The sequence below is a fragment of the Arvicanthis niloticus genome, chromosome 14, assembly GCF_011762505.2.
Source record: "Arvicanthis niloticus isolate mArvNil1 chromosome 14, mArvNil1.pat.X, whole genome shotgun sequence".
In the NCBI taxonomy this organism is placed as follows: Eukaryota; Metazoa; Chordata; class Mammalia; order Rodentia; family Muridae; genus Arvicanthis; species Arvicanthis niloticus.
The window spans coordinates 61376081-61395550 of record NC_047671.1 but is presented as its reverse complement, the minus strand read 5'-3'; the positions used below and the strand labels follow the sequence as shown (position 1 = coordinate 61395550).

The following is a 19470-nucleotide window of genomic DNA, read 5'->3' as shown; positions in this document are numbered from 1 at the left end:
CAAACCCCTGTAAAAGCAGTTTTAGAGAGCAAGGACTTTGGTTCGCAGTGTCAGACATTCCAGTGCCTACCACACTCAGGCAGACACCATGGCAAGACGAGCAAAGGGGAGATTGGACTTCATTTCTTGTATATAAGAAGCAGAGAAAGAGACAGAAAGGATCCAGGCATGTGTTAACATCCTCTTCACTCCCACGCCCATGACTTACTTCTTCCAGCTAGGTCCCACCTTCTAATGTTTCTAGAACCTCCAAAGATAGCACCACCAGCTAGAGAGACCAGCCTTTCCACGCATGAGCCTTTGTGGGAATATTTCCCGTCAAATCAAAGTAATCACATTTTTTCACTCATTAGTTTGATCATTTGCTAACTGAGATGTTAGGGTATGTCTTTGTGGTTGTTGTAATGATTGTGTCAAGTTAGGGCATCATAACACGTCAGGGAATAAAAGTGGAGTAGATAACCTTGGGATTCATCCTCCACCAGAAACACTGAAGGCCACACCATTAGAAATCCAACTCTGAAGAAGGAAAGGCTTTGCAGAAATGTAGTAGGAGAGCTTTGTGGATCCCTTCCCTAAGAAGGCATCAGTCTTTAAGATGTCAGCCCAAGCACAGATGAAAGAGCCTTATTTCAGTGGAAGCAGATATCAAGGGTTTGTTTTGACCTGTCCATAGATTCCTCAGAAGGTTGACACAGCTCTGCTTTCTGTTCTGCCTAATGCACTTTTCATATGATATTCTGTGAGAACTTTGAAAGCCAAATGACCATGCTGTAGCTTCCTAGGATAAGAGAGTAATATTGTGACAGAAATATACAAGGAGCTACAAGACCTAGATAATCTGAACAAACTACCAGACTCTACTCCAAAAATAAAACATCTGAATAGATCTTTAACAATAATCATTTTTTAAGCTCTCCTGAAAAAGAAGCCAGAACCATATAGCTTCACAAGTGAATTTCACCAAATCTCTAAGAATTAAGGCAAATACTTCTCATACTTTTTCATAAAATAAAACAGGGATACATCTGAACTTATGCTGAAACCATGCAATCATTAAACAAACTGTAGACCAATATCTGCTATAAATATGCATTGAAATAGCCCAAGTAAAAACCAGTAGCAAGCTGAATGTAGCATCATATTAAGAAGATGATAAATCATGACCAAGTGGAATTTAACTTAAAAATGCAAAGATGATTCAACTCAGAAAAATCAATCAATGTAATCCACCACATTAGCAGAAAGAAGACAAAAGCTACATGATCATCTCAGTCAACAGAGAAAAAACATTTAGCAAAATCTTTTGTAGGAGATATAGTTAGAGGAACTTACTGTGAAACCTACATAGAATATAATATTCACCATAAAAGACTCACCCCACTTTTAAAAACAAGAAAGGAACTTATATTGTCTCTAAATCCAGTGCACTCCAAGTAAAGCTCATTAGAATACAGCTGTGCCTTTTATTTTCATACTGTTTTGGCTTGTTTTCTTTACTGTCATAGAGTGGAACATAGTGAGTTGTCTGGCCCACAAAACCTTAGCTATCTCTTGACCCTGCCACAGTTCTAGATAAGTAAGGAGGAAGAAAAGAATGTGAGGCACAAACCTGGAACATTTTTATAGGACAAGCTATGATTGGCACATGTAACAACCTGGCCACACAGAGGCATGAAGAAACTCAGCAATATAAATAAAACATATATATATATATATATATATATATATATATATATATATATATATATATCCACTCATAACAATAGTGCATTGCACAGAAGAGGACTTACCAAAGAGAAGAAACAGCACATATACAATCATCAACAAATAAACTTTAAGAACTTATTTTACTTTTCATAAAAATCAAGAACAATGCTAAAGAAAATTTTAAACCAAATACATACATGCTAAAGCTATAGAGGACAGAAATAATAAATAGTACTTGACCCTGAGGAACAAAGATACCACGGCTGGGGATAGAAACTGGAGTTGTCCTAGGCACCAGTATAGCCACTTGATCTAGGATCAGTTATGCTAGCATTATGTATATAGTTATACACATAGAGAGTATTCCTCAAGCTAAACTGAACATATGATACAATTCAGCTGTTTTTAACAAGTCCAAAAACAGAGGTTCTTACTCTTTGAATACCAAATCAAGAAAAAAATATCAGAAATGTTGACTAATGGATAGGCACACAAACCCAGCTACATACAGATAGGAAATACCCCCATTCATCTGTACATGCATAGGTATGTTCACATATGAATAAACACAAGCATTTATGTAATAGAAATATGATTAGGCTAATTGATTAGCATTATTTTGAGACTTAGTTTTTTAAAAAACATAATTATATTTGTAATTGTATAAGTTTGTGTATTTCTGTGAATACATAAAACTACAGCATTGCTGCAATCAAATATTAAATCATAATTTATTAAAGGAACTGTTGTGCCCAGATTGAAAAACCCCAAAGGGACCACCGCAACTCTGATGCAAACACATGAGGGCCTTTATTCAAGCTGGAGAGCTTGGGCCACAAACCTTCCTGATGCAATAGGATAGGAAAAGCAATCATGAGGTCTAGGGGAAGGGGTTTTTAAAGGGAAAAAATGAAAGCTGGGGTTTCCAAGCCTTGGAATTCTATGATTAGGTAAGAGGTTTATGAAGAACATTGATTAACTGCTGCTACAGAAGAGGATCTCCAAATGTAGAAAAGAATACAGTAGGACTGGTGACTCCCAGAGTTACTAGGAAACTTCATCTAAAGGAATTCGGTAGAACCTGTGACTCCCAGCAGCCGCAGCTGGCTGGAGGGGTTTCACCCTAGGACCTGGCCTTCTGCTTAAGCTTGTGTTTCTCACTTAGGTCTCTCATGAACAAATATAGTTTAAAAGATTAACTTTTAAAAAACTTTGAGAAGCTGGGTTGTGGTACGCGCCTTTAATCCTACCACTTGAGAGGCAGAGGCAGAGGCAGGCAGATCCTTGTGAGTTCAAGGACAGCCTGGTCTACAAAGTGAGTTCCAGGACAGCCAGAGCTACACAGAGAGACCCTGTCTCAACAACAACAACAAAACATTTGAGAGTTAAAAGGCAAAAGAGAATAAACTTAACCTATACCTTGAATGGCAACAGTCTTGACCTTTTGGGGATCCCATACCCTTCAGAAAAATAAGTGAGCATATGTTTGCAAATTGGATCCTCTAAAAGTTCTTTACAGAACCAACTTTTAAAAGAAGTATCAAAACAAAAGAGACTTGTGTTTTGTTCCAAGACAGTAACTGAAGGATATTCAACTGAAGGACTAGAAAGTCCTCTTTTCACTCGACTCACCCCCTGTCTTAGTTAGGACAACATGTCATTGGGGCTGGCTTACAGGTTCAGAGGTTCAGTCTAGTGTCAAGGTGGGAGCATGGCAGCATCCAGGAAGGTATGGTGCAGGCAGACAGAACTGAGATTTTTTTTTTTTTTCAGAGCTGAGATTTCTACATCTTCATCTGAAGGCTGCTAACAGAGTACTCACTTCTAGGCAGCTAGGACTAGGGTAGTAAAGGCCACACCCACAGTGACACACCTACTCCAATGTTGGGGGCCGACTTTTAGCAGAAAGCGGCTATCAGCTTTGCAGCCATCTTGAGCCATATACCCTGACATGAGACTTGGATTACAATAGCCTACAACAGCTGAGCACACTCCGATAATCTTGGTTTAGATACCTTGGGTGCGTGAGATTAAAGGTGTATGAGATTAAAGGTTGTGTAACTTAAGAGTGTGACTTAAGATTGGATCTTTCCAAATATGTTTGTAATGCCTGCTGGGCAGCAGTTTCCAAGGAACCAGAAGGAGACTGTGATAGAATTCTCACAGTCCTCCAGAATAAAGATGGAGGTTTTGTGTTGTTGAAAAGTAATAAATATAAAATAAAACCAAAAAGAAAAGATGTGTCCTTACAATGCTTTCATTTTGCCTGACATCTCAGAGAGAAGAGTAACTAATCAGCTAATTAGTACTTCTTAGACCAGAACAGGCTGGGCTGTAGGAAGATAAATTATTGCTTAGGAATCTCCTAAGACCCTACAATGAAAGTATGGTGGTCACGTTTTTCACATGATACATGTTTAGTCTCGTACAGAGTTCTTAAAAGAAATGGGATATTTATATCTAATCTTAAATGCTTTTAAAGAGACTCCATCCACTTGAAAGGTCTGGAGATGCAAGGTGTTAAGGTGTTAAGATTTTCTATTCCCCCACCCCCATCTCTCTCACACTCGCTCTGCCTCTACTACCCTCTTAACTCCCCTCCCCATGCCTTGGATAAACTCTATCCTATACTAAATAAATAAATAAATAAATAAATAAATATTTTCTATTTTGTCAACAAGAAGACTTCTGTTAATAATAGTTAAATAGAACAAGTTAAAACAGTTTGCTTTCTTGCTCATTTTTATAGTAGACCCAAATCATCAGAAATATGACAGGCAAATATGTCTAAAAACAAAATAATTTAGCCTGTTATTGCACAGATGGGTGGATTTTGTTTGTTTTTAAGTAAGGCAATGTGAATCACTGATAAATTTTAAAAACCAACATAAGGAACTTTTCAATTGCCATTGTTTCATTTCAGGAGGGAACAGTAGTAGTCTGTTCTTGAGGCTTTGGGATGTCCCAAATGGTCTACTTTGTTACTTGAAGTAAACTTTTCATTTCTTTTATTGAATACTCAAATTATTTCCTTTATTGTTTATACAGAGACAGCAACAGGAGTTAGAAAAGATGCATCCACATCTCCTATGTCAACCAGAAGCCCTAAAGACCCCCTGACACCAGCCTCATCATCATCTCAGCATAAAACTTCAAGGTGAGCTTAAGACAACCTTTGACTTAGTGTTCTCCATAGGAGAATGTTTATAAAACTGAAGAAATCTTGACAATTTTAGTGATCTTACTCAACAGGCACTTATTATGAAGCTTTAGATTTGGCAAATTTGTTACAGATTTCTTCTCTCTATATTCATGCTTTTCTGAAATGATCATGACACTTGACAAGGATTTCCATAGAAACCCAAAGCATCCTGTCCACAGAAACTCTGCTTAGCAGTGGGCCCTTCTCAGCTCATCACCGATGTTGCTGTAGTTAGTTAATCTGATCTAATCTGCTTGGCACATTCAGCAGTGTGCATGTTCCTCACTACTGCCCCAGTGCTCTGGATTCTCAAATGAAAGACACACACACACACACACACACACACACACCCTTCTATTTTATTGTGCCTTAAACTGCACAATGACTTGGCCACTCCCAAACTTCCACGTTGCTAATGCCTCCCCTCCGATACTCCTGAATTATTATTTATTAAAATCTATATTCCCTCTTTGCTACCCTAGACCCAATGGGGTAGAGGGACCGGGGCCATTCTTTCCCAGCTCTCACATGGCTGGTATTCTGTCTTCTGCCACTCTCAAGCCTGCATCTTATTGCTTCCCCAGCAGTGGTGAGCCTCTCTCCTCTCCTGTGTCCCTTGCCTGGGAACCTAAACATTCTGCCTCTGTCTCTCTGCCCAACTATTGGCCACTGTCAACTTTATTTATCAGTCAAAGCCAACTGGGGACAGGGACCCTCAGCATCTTACATGCAAACATGCAGGATAATTCCCAAGTAATTTGGGGAGCCAAATTAACACAAGTAGCATTAAACCAACCCACAACACATTGGTGGTAATGTATTTAGCCTACAACTTTAAGTGACTAAATTCCAAAAACCCTAGTGAATTTTGTGCTAAAAGTATCTTGACATCGACTTACACCAGAAATTTTAGAAGGGCCAATTATTTGATCATCTATTTCTGGAGTTAGAGAAAATATATCATTTAAAGCATCTCATATTAATATAGCAACTCCCATACTTTACACTTAAGAAGCATCCATTTCAAAAGGACTTGGTTTATGTTTCCTTGGGGATAACATTAATTTGGGACACTTAAATACCTCATATCTTGTCATATGAATATAGATCTTAAAGCCTAATTCATAGTTTAATTGCCTAGGTTGTTGATCTCAAAGTTGGTGATTTCAAAGGTATACTATAAAACATATTCTTTAGTTTATGGTTGTTTGAGAAAGGAATGAGCTTTAACTCTTCCTTCTGTAGAGCTTTCACTCAAGTCTCGTGTAAGTACATGCCATAGAAGACAAACCTACACATTCTTGTTCTAACTGGTCCTTACTGGCATGCCTTTAATTATGGAGGCAGAAAGGTAAATACCACAAATGACCCTGGAAGTGAATGGTACAGAGAATAGTAAGTTAGGCTGCTGTCTTTTAGTGCTGTGTACCCAGAACTATGCCAAGCTCCTTGACTTTGTCTTCACACCCCTCATCATATTTTAAAATTGGGAAACTATGACTCAGAGAGATTGAGTGCATTGTCAATAAATGACAAGGCCACCATCTCAAACTCCAAAGTAGTGTAATGGCCAACAATGTCAGAATGTGACATATGAAAATAATTAGTTAGCTTGCCCATCTCTCTCTACTGACCTTCTCTCTTGCTTTCAATGCTATCATCATTGGAATTTACTAAAGAAACAAATGAGTTGTGATTCTCAAAAATGGAGAGAGCTCCCACCCAACCCATAGGGATTGGTTTGGCTGGGATAGAAATGAGTAATACTCTCAATATTCAAGCTCAGTGAATTTTCTTATTGTTAAATGGTATTAACTTGGTTGATTGGTTGGTTGGTTGGTTGGTTGGTTGGGTGGTTGGGTGGGTGGGTGGTTGGTTGGTTGGGTGGATGGGTGGGTGGGTGGTTGGTTGGTTGATGATAGGGCTCAAATGTAGGTCTTGGACTTCATATGCAAGCACTCCAACACTGAGCTACACCATAGCACTAAAATGTGATTGTTAACACTACCTCAATGTATTTTTGGAGGTTGACTTTTAGTTTAAAAGGAAGCATCAAAAAGAGGAATAAAATCTTTTTCTGTAAGGCTTTTGTAAAACATTCTCAGCATAAATTTTGTGAATGAACCATATCACTGTGGTAGAGTATTACAAGCCCTAGTTTAATTTGCTGTGAATACTCATATTTACAGATGTTAAGAAAAGGATTATTCATCTGCTGGTCCTTAATACTGCTAATCAGCTAAATATAGATTCTCAGGAGCTTTGTAAATAATAAACATTTGGCTGACTATAAGATTGTGTAGCACACCAGATCCTATCTTTAGAGTTCACAGTAGCATATCATCAGTGTATTTTACAAAGTGCAGAGTTGAAAATTATTCGGTACTATAAAAATCAGCTACAGGGACAGCACAGTGGTGTTTCTCCATCAATAGAATCCAGAGTCTTTGAATCATTTTCATTTCAAAGTGTGCTCTAGTCATTTTTTATAGACTTTTTTTTTTTAGTTATGCAAACTCTGGTTCTTCCACAAATCTTCGAAGAGAATAGGTTTTAATCTATATTCACCCTAATTTCCAAGTATGTTTAAGGTTTACTAAAGGCTTGCAAAAGATGATGATATGGTTCAGTGCTGGGGGGCAAGGATACATTTTTCCTTTGTTCTTGTAAAACCTTTAAAACTGTCCCATATCATTCCATGTACAGTAAAAGAAAGCAGTCATGACAGAGTCATCTTTCCCATTCATAGTATAGGTTTTTAATTGTTCTCTCTACTGACTGTCAATATAATGTGAAATTTTTATTCCCTATTCAAGATGGAAAAGTTTGTGACTGAAAATGTTAACATTTGCATTTTTATTTGTTGATTTATTTAAAGGACAGCCTTTCCTACAGTAATCCATCACTTAGTGACATCCCAAATATGAATAATGTATTGTAGACTTGTGGTTACAATGTGTAATAAGTGCCTGAGATACTAAAGGAATGTTAACCATGTTGCAGATGTAATATTTATCAACTCACAAAGATTATTGCTTTAGAGGTTTAATAATACTGACCATAGAACATTAATATCACTTATCTTGATTTTAGCTGGACAACTTTGTATGTAGAAATATTTTATCTATAGCATGCTAACAAAATAAATATGTAACTTACAACATAAGCAAATAAAGCATTAAAGCATTCCCTATTGGAAGCCATAGTGCTTTTTTATCTCCATTTTACCTGTAACTCCAGGGCTAGTTGTGTACCCCTTAGTTGTCAGGAATAGTAAAGACAACTATCTTGGTTATCTTGGCCCAAGAGGATTGTGGGATTAAACAAAACAATAGTGTTCACTTCTGGTTAGTAAGAACAGGTCATCGTGCACAGATCAGTCCTGCTGGGGAGATGACTGGAGGGATGTTCTCATTGTGAGCACCATGGCAATACATGAACCTTAGTTCTAGAAGAAAGCTGGGATGGTCTGGGATGCTCTGACACCACATGCCTGTATCCACCATGAAGCCAGAGATGGGAAGGTTACCCTCTGCTTCTCAAATGAATTGTTAGGAGCACAAATATTACTTTTTATATAGCATAAATATATGCTTTTGCACCTTCCCAAATTAGGTATGTCCACTGTCAACAATAAAAAATAAAGTTTCAAACCACCAAAGCCAAAGAAGTTGTGTTTAGTAACCAACATCCACTGTGATTTAGGCGCCATTGAGGTGCGGGATTATGTATTTCTTCACTATAAATGACCTTTCTGATTATTCTTGATATGTTCCAATTTAATCAGAAAGTACACTTACATTAAGCAGATACTTGTATTAATATAGCTTTGAATTTCAAGCCTTTTATCTCAAACCATGCTAGGAGATAAGGTATTGTACAGCTGCATGCCCTTTCATGTGACACAGTGCATTTCATATTGAAATGAAGGAAGTGCCTTCTGTAATTCTTCAGAACTGCAGAAATGTCACTTTTTGAAAAACTGATGGAGTTTCTACTTCTCAGTCCTGTGACAAGAAGATGATGATTGTTCCACACTGATGAACAGTGACTAATTCCATCCCCATGGCTACAGGATTAAATCCACAGCCCCCGAAGTGCAAGGTCACAGAGCCCCTTCTCTGCACCTCTGTGATTCATGGAGTACCATGGCACTACTCTTGCATATCTGTTTTCCTGTGACATGGAAAGAGAGAAAGGCAATCCCTACACGTCATGCCCAGCAAGAAAATTTGTGCAACTAACGTGGATTCATCTGCTTCTAGAAAGTACCATTTGTTTCTTTATCTTTGACTCTTCATTTTCAGAAAGATTTGCATTTTCCTTTTAAACTACAACATGGAAGATTTTTGTTTTGCTTCTTTTTGAGATACTGGCTATGGAATTTATGAAACTTGTTAAGCCTAGGGTGGAGGTGGGGCACATATTTAAGTGTTTTGAAAAACTTGATAGTATATTAGAGGCTTAAAATTAGTTAATTATTTTTAAAAAAAAGTCTTGGCCATTTGCAAGCAGTCTACATGTTTAATGTCTTGCTCTCAGGTATACTGTTAGCTTAGCTCTGCTCACAAGCATTTGCACACGACTAGATGGAAGTTTCTTTGGGAACCTGGGATCACACTCTACCAAGCCCGTGCTGAAATAATCTACATCTCTCCATCTTTTAGACCAGTGGTTCTCAACCTTCTTAATGCTGCAACCTTTTAATATAGTTTCTCATATTATGACCCCGAACCATAAAATTATTTTCATTGCTACTTCATAACTATAATTTTGCTACTGCTATGAATCATAATGTAAATGTGTGATATTCAGGATATCTGGTATGTGACCCTTGTGAAAGGGTTGATTGACAGACCTATCCAAAGGGGCTGCAATCTATGGGCTGAATACCACTGTTTTTAGACAGTATTTTTATTTTTCCTGTATTTAACTTCAATAAACTATTTTTATTTTACTTTTATTTAACTTCATATGAAAAGTAGAAAATTTTTGGCTCATTAGGAGCACAGACTAAGGAGACAAGAAATAAAACATAAATCTACTTTTTATAATTTTTTTTATGTGTATGTGTATGTACCTGCATGAATTCATGTGTGTACCCCAGGAGGCCAGAAGAGGGTTTTGGTTCCCTAGGAACAGAGTTACAGAAGTTGTGACCCATCATGTTGGTGCTGAAAACTGAACCCTGGTCCTCTGCAAAAGCATTAAGAAATCAACCATAACCATATAACTCTTCAGACTGCATTACCCTAAATTTTAATGTTTTGTTTTTGTTCTCTGTGTGTGTGTTTTCCCATATTTTCTAAAGCTAGGATTTCATTCATTTCATAAATAAAATGTAAAATTGATTTTAAAAAAAGTTAAAAAGACTATCTTGCAACCCTACCATTGTTGTAAAAGGTAGTTAGGACTGTTATACCTGTTATGACCACCTTACTATGTTCTGCTTCTTTAACCCTGCCTGATTTCCCCCTTTAAATCCCGTATTTCAAAACCCCTTAACCCTGAGCTGTAAATGCCCTTATCTTCCCCATGTCCAATGCTGAGTTCTTGAATACTGCCTTTAGGGGGAGACAGCTGTGTACATAAATTTAAAAAAAAAAAAAAAAAAGCTTGCTTTAATTAATTTAGCCATAATGATTTGAGTTGGTAGTCTTTCTCCTCACATCTTTGGGAATAGTCCATTTCTATAGATTCCTAAGCTCTGTGATTATTCAAAATGAAGCACCCATATCAAAATCTTAAAAGCTACCATTCTCATAAAAGAGAAAATATGGTATTTATCTGTGGGTCTGGGTTCCCTCACTCAGGATAATGGTTTCTAGCTAGCTCTATCCATTTAACTTCAAATTTCACAATTTCATTTTCATAACAGTTAAATTAAACAGTCTTGTGTACCAGAGTTTCAGTATGTAGTCATCAGCGGATAGACAGCTATTATCTTAAAATTGTACCATGATGTGCTGGTGCAGTAATCCTCACTCCTAAAGCTCATTAGTACCTTGGGGTAGTGGTGCACACTGGAATGTGAGCACTCAGATGGGCTAAGGCAGGAGGGTCTAAATTTGAGGCCAGACTGGGCTACATAGCAAGAACAAAAAATTACTACTTTTCTCATTATTGTCACCAAATACCTGATGAGAACCAACTGGAGGGAGGAGGGATTTATTTTGGCTCACTATGGATGCAGCCAGAGCATGAAGCTGCTTGTGTACATCTCAGCAGACCAGGAGATAGAGTAGAGGGGGTTGGCCTGATGCTGCTCATATTCTAACGTTAATAGTGGTTCCTCAACCAGGTTGCCCCAGAGACACTGTGCATAAATGCTATGTAACCTTGTTCCCAAGTTACTTCTGACTGGTAAATGAAAATACTGACAGCCAATAGTTGTGTAGAAGAGACCTAGCCAGGGTTTAGGATTCCTGGGCTAGGGGGTCAGATGAGGACCATGAGGGGGAAGAAGGTGGAGGAGGAGAGAGAAGCCACCACAGGTTAGCTGAGTCATGAAAACATGGCCCAAAGGGCTGGCCAGTTGGAGTTAAGAGCATCCCAGATGGAAACATAGCAAGTAATAACTTGAGGTTATTGATAGGCAAGTAGGTTCTAACAGTTAAGAGGGTAGTTATCTGCCCAGCTCTTAGGCTGTTTAAGGCTTATTGTAAATATAAAGGTTGTATGTGTCTTTTATCTGGGAACTGAATGGTCAAAGGCAGGGTATAAACCCCAGGTTGGGTTTAAATAATTTCTATAACAGTAGAGAGATATGCACATGCTCAGCTGAAGTTGTCTTCCCTTTCTGTTCATTTGGAGACCCAGCCCATGTTCGTGGCACCTACATTCAGGATCTCCTACCTCAGTTAAATTTCCCTTAATAATACCCTTATAGACACACTCAGAAGTGTGCCTGAGTAAGTTTTTCTTAATGCGATAAAATTAACAATAGAAACTAGCCAGAAATGTTGCGATCACCTATACCTCCTTGCATACTTGCTTTATAGAATACGGTAGGAAAATGAAGTTGATAGGCTAAGTAGCCATAAAAATGACAAAATGCAGCTTGAGGAGCCCTCTTAGGACATTGTTATCATCGGAATAATGCCTGACATTATATTGTCAGTTTATACTTAAGAGTGATGTAGAATTCCAATCCTTGACTTCAGGAAATACTACAAAGTCCAGACTTCAGAGTAAAGACAGGATCTAAAATATTTTATTCCTCACACTTTTTTATACTGTATAAATATCCTATAACAATGACATGCTGCCAATGAGTTTTTTAAATTTTTGATTGTTTCCTTATTCATTGTTGTATTCTTGCTATGTAGTCCATATTGGCCTCCAATTTCCGATCTCCTACATCAGTCTCTTAAATGCTTGCATTTCAAGTGTAAACCTTCATGCCCACCTTTAAAAATATGTAAAATATAAGCAGGGGAAACACATTTGTAGCAGGCAAACACACTTCAAAATTGTTTACTACTAAGTAGTTTTGAAATTACCAAGGTTATTGTCCTTGGCCCGTATGACAGACATTCCATCACTTTGTCAATCCATCAATAGGTGAGGGTTATGCTTTCCTTGTGTCAGCTGAACTCTGAAAACTGTAATTAATGACATCTTTTCAGTATTGCTATAGTTCCTGCTATCATTTTACAGTTTTTAGCCTCATAAAATGCAGTTTTGGAATTTGTCATCTGATTTGAGGTCACCAAATTTCCTTAACTTTAAGAAACTTCTTTTGGGTCCCTCTGTTCTGTGCATTTAATTCTTTTGTAGAAAATTGTTTTATATATGTTACATAATGTAATCCTCCAAATCATGAAAATATAAACCTCCAAGAGGCAATTATCAAACACCTAAGAGCCCTATAATACCTGGGTTTATAGGCTTGGGCTTCAGTGCTAGCTTTGCAGTTTTGAGAAATAATTTCATCTAATCTGTAAAATGAGAATAATAACAGCTCCCTTATAGGCATATCCTGATGATTAAGCAAGATAGTGTATGTAAAATTCTTAACACTATCACACTATCCTGTTCTATTCTAACTGCCCCATAAAGAGTAACTACCATTATAGAACTTTCCAAGGCCACATAAGCCTGAGAAACAAGATGTGCTCCAAGCTTTAGCCTAACACAATATTAGGAATATAGTTAAGTTCTACTCTGACATGAGCACTTTGAGTTGTTGGTTTTTGTCTTGTTCATTATTTGGTTTTTGTTTGGTTTAGGGTCTTACATGCATCTGATACTAGCTTGGGACTTGTGATCTTCCTGCCTTAACTTCTCAAGTGCTAGTATTTCAGGCATATACCACTATACTCAAAATATTGTATGTTTATATTTTGGCCTTGCAGCAGAGGATTTAATACAACTATGTTAGAAAAATCCAACATGCTAACAACCATTTTAGCTTTCTCCTGTGCTCTGGGAAACAAAAATTATCAAGAAACCTAGAACAATACATCCTAATGATACTGGCCTCTCCACTAAATGACATGAATAGTAGCTATACAAAATGACTTAGAGACAATCATGAATGACCTGCATTAACAGAATTTTTATGGTATAAGGAGATGTCACTGTAGGTAAAAAATACTGTCCATGGAGCTGGAGAGATAGCTCAGCGGGTAAGAGCACTGACTGTTCTTCCAGAGATCCTGAGTTCAATTCCTAGTTACCACATGGTGGCTCACAACCATCTGTAATGGGATCTGATGCCCTCTTCTGGTGGTCTGAAGAGAGACAGTGTACTCACATACATAGAATAAATAAATAATTCTTTTAAGAAAAAAACCTTCCCATATAAAGGGGAAAACCTGAGAATCTATCTGCAGACAGTGGTTTATATCAAAGAAGGAGGAAGGATAGTGCCAACATCTAAGGTTGTGCTCTGACTTCACATGTGTGTCATAGCACTCACACATGTCATAAACAAAAAGATAATTTTATTTATTGATTAGTTGATTGAGTGAGTGAGTCGTGTCTTGAGACAGGGTCTCTTTGTGAACATCCCTGGCTGTCCTTGAACTCACTTTGTAGACCAGGCTGGCCTTGAATTTACAGAGATCCACCTGCCCCTACCTTCTGAGAGCTAGGATTAAAGACATGCACCACCACACCTGGCAAAAACATATATATATTTAATTATAAACAAAATTTTCTTGATAACAAATATTTTACCATCATGAAATTGTAAGACTCTGATGAGCCTTAGCTTGTCGGGGACCCCCTGAGTGAACCACACCTCAGAGCCTGGTATCAATGTAAAAGCAAGAGGAGTTTTAGTGTTCCAGCATGCTGGGGTCATCCTGCATCCAAAAGGAGAGACGACTCTGTTCAGCTCATTTAGTGAGCTTTTATACAGTTTCTAGAGAAACAGCAACTAGGCACAATATGATTGGCAGAACAGTGTGACTTGGACTTTATGGAACTGATTGGTCTTTAGGGAATGAGGTGACAAGGATTTCCCTTGTTCGTGGATAGACAATGGTCAGTCCTGTAGAATGTGTCCCAACCTGCAGGTCGGTTCCCAACCCTGTTATTTGAGGGATATTAATTAGCCTCTCCCTTCTGGAGGGCCAAGTATCCTATGACTTTTCCAAAGTTCCTGAGCTGACCTCTTCAAAATGTCTCTTTTTGGTTTTGTTCTAAATGGTGTGTGGAGAGTAAATACTGCTAATATGATAATTAATATTTAATGTTGTGTGCCCTAGGAAATTGGTTTAGAGAGTCACTTGAGGACTGATTGAAATTATTGATAATAGATTTTTATCCTCATAAATTAACTTTTTGTAAAGATGCTGAAAGAGTTGAATCTTCTTTGATCAGTATTTATAAAACCTGTCTGTAAGTAGGATTGCTTAGAAATCCCTTGTAAAATTACCCATTTCTTAGCCTAATCCGAGACTACTTAAATCACAATTGCTAGAGATGGATCCCAGTGATATGACTATTGTTTTCCAAATTAGTTCTGAAACAACACTCTAGCACTTGCAACAACCCCCCCCCCCCCAGTATCAACAGTTCCCTCTTTGCCCTCTGGCCCTACCTAACCTCAGGGCCTCTCTTTCTCGTTGTTTTTAGAATAGGACCATCAGAATCCATTAAAAAGCCTCCAGTTAAAACTAAAAAGAAGATCTCAAAAAGTTTCCTGTATTGATGTAAATAGGTAGCAGTAAGAATTAGTCATTAAGACCTATTGTTATGCCAGCCTTCTCTATGAAAGATTATTATGAAAAATGGCTCAATCTATAGAGGATCAGAATCAGTAGGACATATATGTAATTATTAAAGGTGATATATCAGATTATCTTGCATGATTTGAAGCTGGATAGTCCAAAAATTGACATATCTCTCCTAGAGAGTCAAAAACTTGACAGTTGTCCAGTCTAAATAGATGGAAGCCACAGAACAAGAACAGAGATGCAGCACTAGCCCAACACTGAAAGTTTGAAAGCTTCTCAGAGAATGGCTGGCTTGAGTGTGTTGAAAAGCTGAAGAAGCTGAAGTCTGTTTCCATAGATAATGGCAATAGAATAAACACACTCAGAAAGAATGAAGCTGATGGTGGTCAGTGGAAGGGTGAAAGGAATCCTAAACCTCATGGAGAATTGGAAAAGTAATATAGAAAAAAAAATTATACCAATTTACAGCTACCATCATAACTCCTTAGCTATGTGCAGGGTCCTAATACTGCCTGTGTGGGATGTTCAGTAACTGTTAGCAATCCAATCCAACCACTAGACCAGCAGTCCTAACTATAGGAGAATTCCATAATATTTACAAGCCTTATATTTAAAGAGGGAGCTATTGTACATATGTTCCAGAGAAGATAGTCATTTGGATTGCTCTAGCTTTAATAACCACTGCTAAGTACCCAAGTGGTTAGCAATGCTAAATGTGTGGCCTGTCAGAAGCTCTCCAGTCAGTGATTGACTCACTTCTTGGGCATAGGCCAGCTCCCTCGGCATCCTTGGCTTGAGGACCAACAGCTTCCCAGCTTCCATAGCCACAATGCTGAATCCATTCCTGTTTGCCCAGAAATAATTAGAGAAGGTCTACTCCTCAGTTCACAACCTTGAGACTGTACCTACTCTTGTAAAATCTCAGTTTTGCTGTAGAAACTTGGGGGGCAAGGTCACATAGCATCACCTGGGTCCACATGCATGGTCTCTGAGAGCAACCAGTATTCATCGTAGCAAAAGACCAAACCTCAACACAATTTCACCTACACCTGTGTTTAGAGGCATCCAGAAGAACTGTGTACCTCCAGAAGTGTAGCTGTCTATGGTATCAACTCCTGCTAATATCTATGCTTACCCTGCAGTATCTAGGCATAGTTTTCTTCCTATGTAGTGTTTCCTTGGAACTATAGATGTTAATGTAAAAAGCCTTGGTATAACTCAAGTTTGTCCCAAGGAGCAGGGAAAGGCTGCATCTCTGTACTTCAACTCTGTAAATATAATCCACCAATGCCACAAGTATCATTTCCATCCCAGCCTTCCTTATGTAATTCAGAGATAATCCCAACAAGCTGTGTAGCTCCAGAGGCATACCCATCAGAATCAAGGTGTCAGCACCAAGTGTATCCAATCCCTATGTTCCTCACTATGAAGGGCATGGATAGAAGCATCACAAGGCTAAATATTAGCTATTTGTTTTTCTGAATGTTCTAAGGCATATCTTCTCTGTCGGTCACAGATTGTAGACCACATCTACCAGTACTATAAGCCTCAGTCCTAACTACATTTGACACACAGTACCTAAGGACTTCTCCTTTGTCTTCTTAAACCTTGAGTCTACATTTAGCAGTGACACAAACCTCAACTAATCAACTACACTGAGAAAAGGACCTGTCCTGACAGAGCTGTAGCACCAGGCATATCCCTCTTGAGAGCCCTAGGGAAGATGTTCATATCCTGTAATTCAGGAACCAGGGGTGTTGTTCCTTCAACCCTTGCTGTCACCTCTGTTTTCCCTGAGACAGAATAGTTCTCTTCCCATCTCATCTTACCAAGACAGTTATAGCTGCCAGAAGCCTGGTGCCATCAAGTCTCTGGAGCTTGGAAACAAACACCTTTGGAGACCAACATTAAAAGTCATATGACTTTACTTTGTTTACAAATTTTAAGGTTTTCATTGGCATGAGCTTCTTAGTGATATAAGAGTGAGATGAATATTGTTACTCTCATAGGCATTGTACCAGTATAACACATTTAGGAATACAAAGCTTAGACCCAGTCCTTCTTTAACTTTTTTAACTGATTTGAGATGGTCAGCCTGTGAGTTAAGGGACTATAGCAAATTCATGACTTGGAGTTTATTATAAGGGTGTTCTCTATGTTTTACTTAGAAATAGCTGAGTGGAGTTAACAGGCAACAGTCCAGATTACCTTACATGGATAGCTGGTTTTCAAAACATCAGAAATCCTTAGAATTGACATGACAAACATTTCAGTATTAATGTTCATTTTCATTAGAGACCTGTCTGCTCCGGACAGCTTCCTATGTTAAATTCTAAGAAGAAATTGAGCATCCTTGGAGTTACTCCAGTTGTGGTGAGACAGCCACTAGGCAAGAATTGCCACTTTCCTTCTACAGACAAATTACTGTCCAGAAAAGGACACACTTGCAGAATAGTCGACTGATTATATCTGCCTAGACAGAGTAATCAGCCCTTAATAATTCTGCAGCACTAAGGTCTGTCAGATGATCCTGGGCCAGAAGGCAGAAGAACAGATGCTCCAACGTTTTGAAGTAGAGCGAGTGTCCAGGTGTTCAGAGGTCTCTATAAATTGGCTAAGTTTTAGAAGCTATGCTTTGTGCTTCCCACAATTATAGTCAACTCAGTCATTCTGGATTTCTGACGGGGTTGAAAACTTATAGCTATTTACCTTGAGAGAAAAGATCTGAGTGTATGGTCGTCAGCTGACATTCATCCTAAAGCCAGGTTCAGAACTAAATGTTTTAGTTAGGAGAGATGACAGAGGTGCTGGTAGGTCAACAAAAGGATGGACTGGGTATTAGGACTATCTTGTACCTCACTGGTACAAATTGGCATAATTATGCTCTAATTGTATTTTGAGAGAAAAGTTTCCTTTTAATGGGAAGGGTGATGTGTAGGAGGAGCTAAGGTGGGAGGAGTACTGAGAGGAAGAAAAGGAGTAAGAAGAGGAGAAGAAGAAGGAGAGGAGAAGCTAGGTGATGAAAGAGAGATAGAGGGGGGAGACAGGGAAGCAGATGTTCATGTATCTCCACCAGTCAAAGATAGTAGATATATCTAGGTTGGGTAGTGGGTTACACCTCTGATTGAACAATACCAAACTTATAAAGCCTATGATTAACATTTTTTTTTAAAATGTATAAATGCAAAAAGGAAAAGGGGGCATGGGATAGGGGTTTTCTAAGGGGAGGAATGGGGAAAGGGGATGGCATCTGAAGTGTAAATGAAAGATCTAATAAAAAAAAAGTCATATGACTGTTTTCATGAACAGATACAATCTATGTTGTTGAAGTACTCATAAACACTGATGATGTTGATGAAATATAAATTATTACAGTGTAATATTTTTATATTATATAGAAAAGAGGTAGAAGAAAATGCCTACAAGACTTATCGTAAGAAAACAGACTCATGGTGAGAACTCTAGAAAATGAAGAAAATGGAAAGGCATTGAACACTTGTTTCACAAAATAGTAGCTGAAACCCTCTCAATTCTACAGTAAGGTAGGGTCATCCCGATTCAAGAAGCTTAAAAGGCCACACTCAGATTCAAATAAAACATACCTTCACCAAATCATAATCAGAATTTCAAAACTAAAAATCCTAAAACCAGCTAGGATAAGAAATCAAGTCCCATATAAGAAAAGTATTATTAAAGACTATGCCTGTTTTGTTTGTTTGTTTGTTTTTGGTTTTATTTTATTTTGTTTTTAGAGGAAACCTTACACTCTAGAAGAAAATGGCATGATACATTCAAAACACAGAATACTATTTGAAGAAAGTTATCTTTAAGAACTGAAAGAGACAGTCTTTTGCAGAGACGGTGGACATTTGTCACTGTCAGACCAAAGCTACAACAAGTCTTAAAATTGTCCTAACTTTCAATGAAAGAATGATAACCACCATCATAAAAATACATAAAATGCACTAGAAGAACAGATACATGAAAAAGAAAGGGAATCAAACCTTAGCATGACACAAAATACCTAATTACCAAAATAAAGGTAGAAAGGAAAAATCAAATTGACAAAGTAAACAATTAAATGGAGGAGAACGTTCATATTTATCAATAATAACCTGACTATAAATGTTTTAACTTCACCAATCAAAATACATAGCCTGTCTAGATGGATTCAAAGAATAGAGTCAAATATCTACCACCTACAAGAAAGTCCCTTCACCAGCCAAAGCAAGCAGGAATAGCGATACTCAGACACTGCCAGCAAACAGCAGGGTTGTGAAGGCATGCCTTGCCATAGGAGAAACGGTTCAAACTGGGTGTGATAATACCGAGAGAACCACTGAGAAAAATAAACACTTTTTTTTCAACAAT

The 19470-nt window shown here is 37.9% G+C and overlaps 1 protein-coding gene across 6 annotated transcripts in view; it reads left to right on the top strand.

Annotated features, from left to right (window-relative positions):
- Positions 1-19470, top strand: part of Kiaa1328 (KIAA1328 ortholog) — a 262182-nt gene that overhangs the window by 218016 nt on the left and 24696 nt on the right. For all 6 annotated transcript variants that reach the window (XM_034517966.2, XM_034517964.2, XM_076912878.1 and 3 more), the window contains one exon: positions 4759-4867. In XM_034517966.2, the coding sequence (XP_034373857.2) occupies positions 4759-4867 (109 nt within the window). The remainder of the gene's footprint in view (positions 1-4758; positions 4868-19470) is intronic.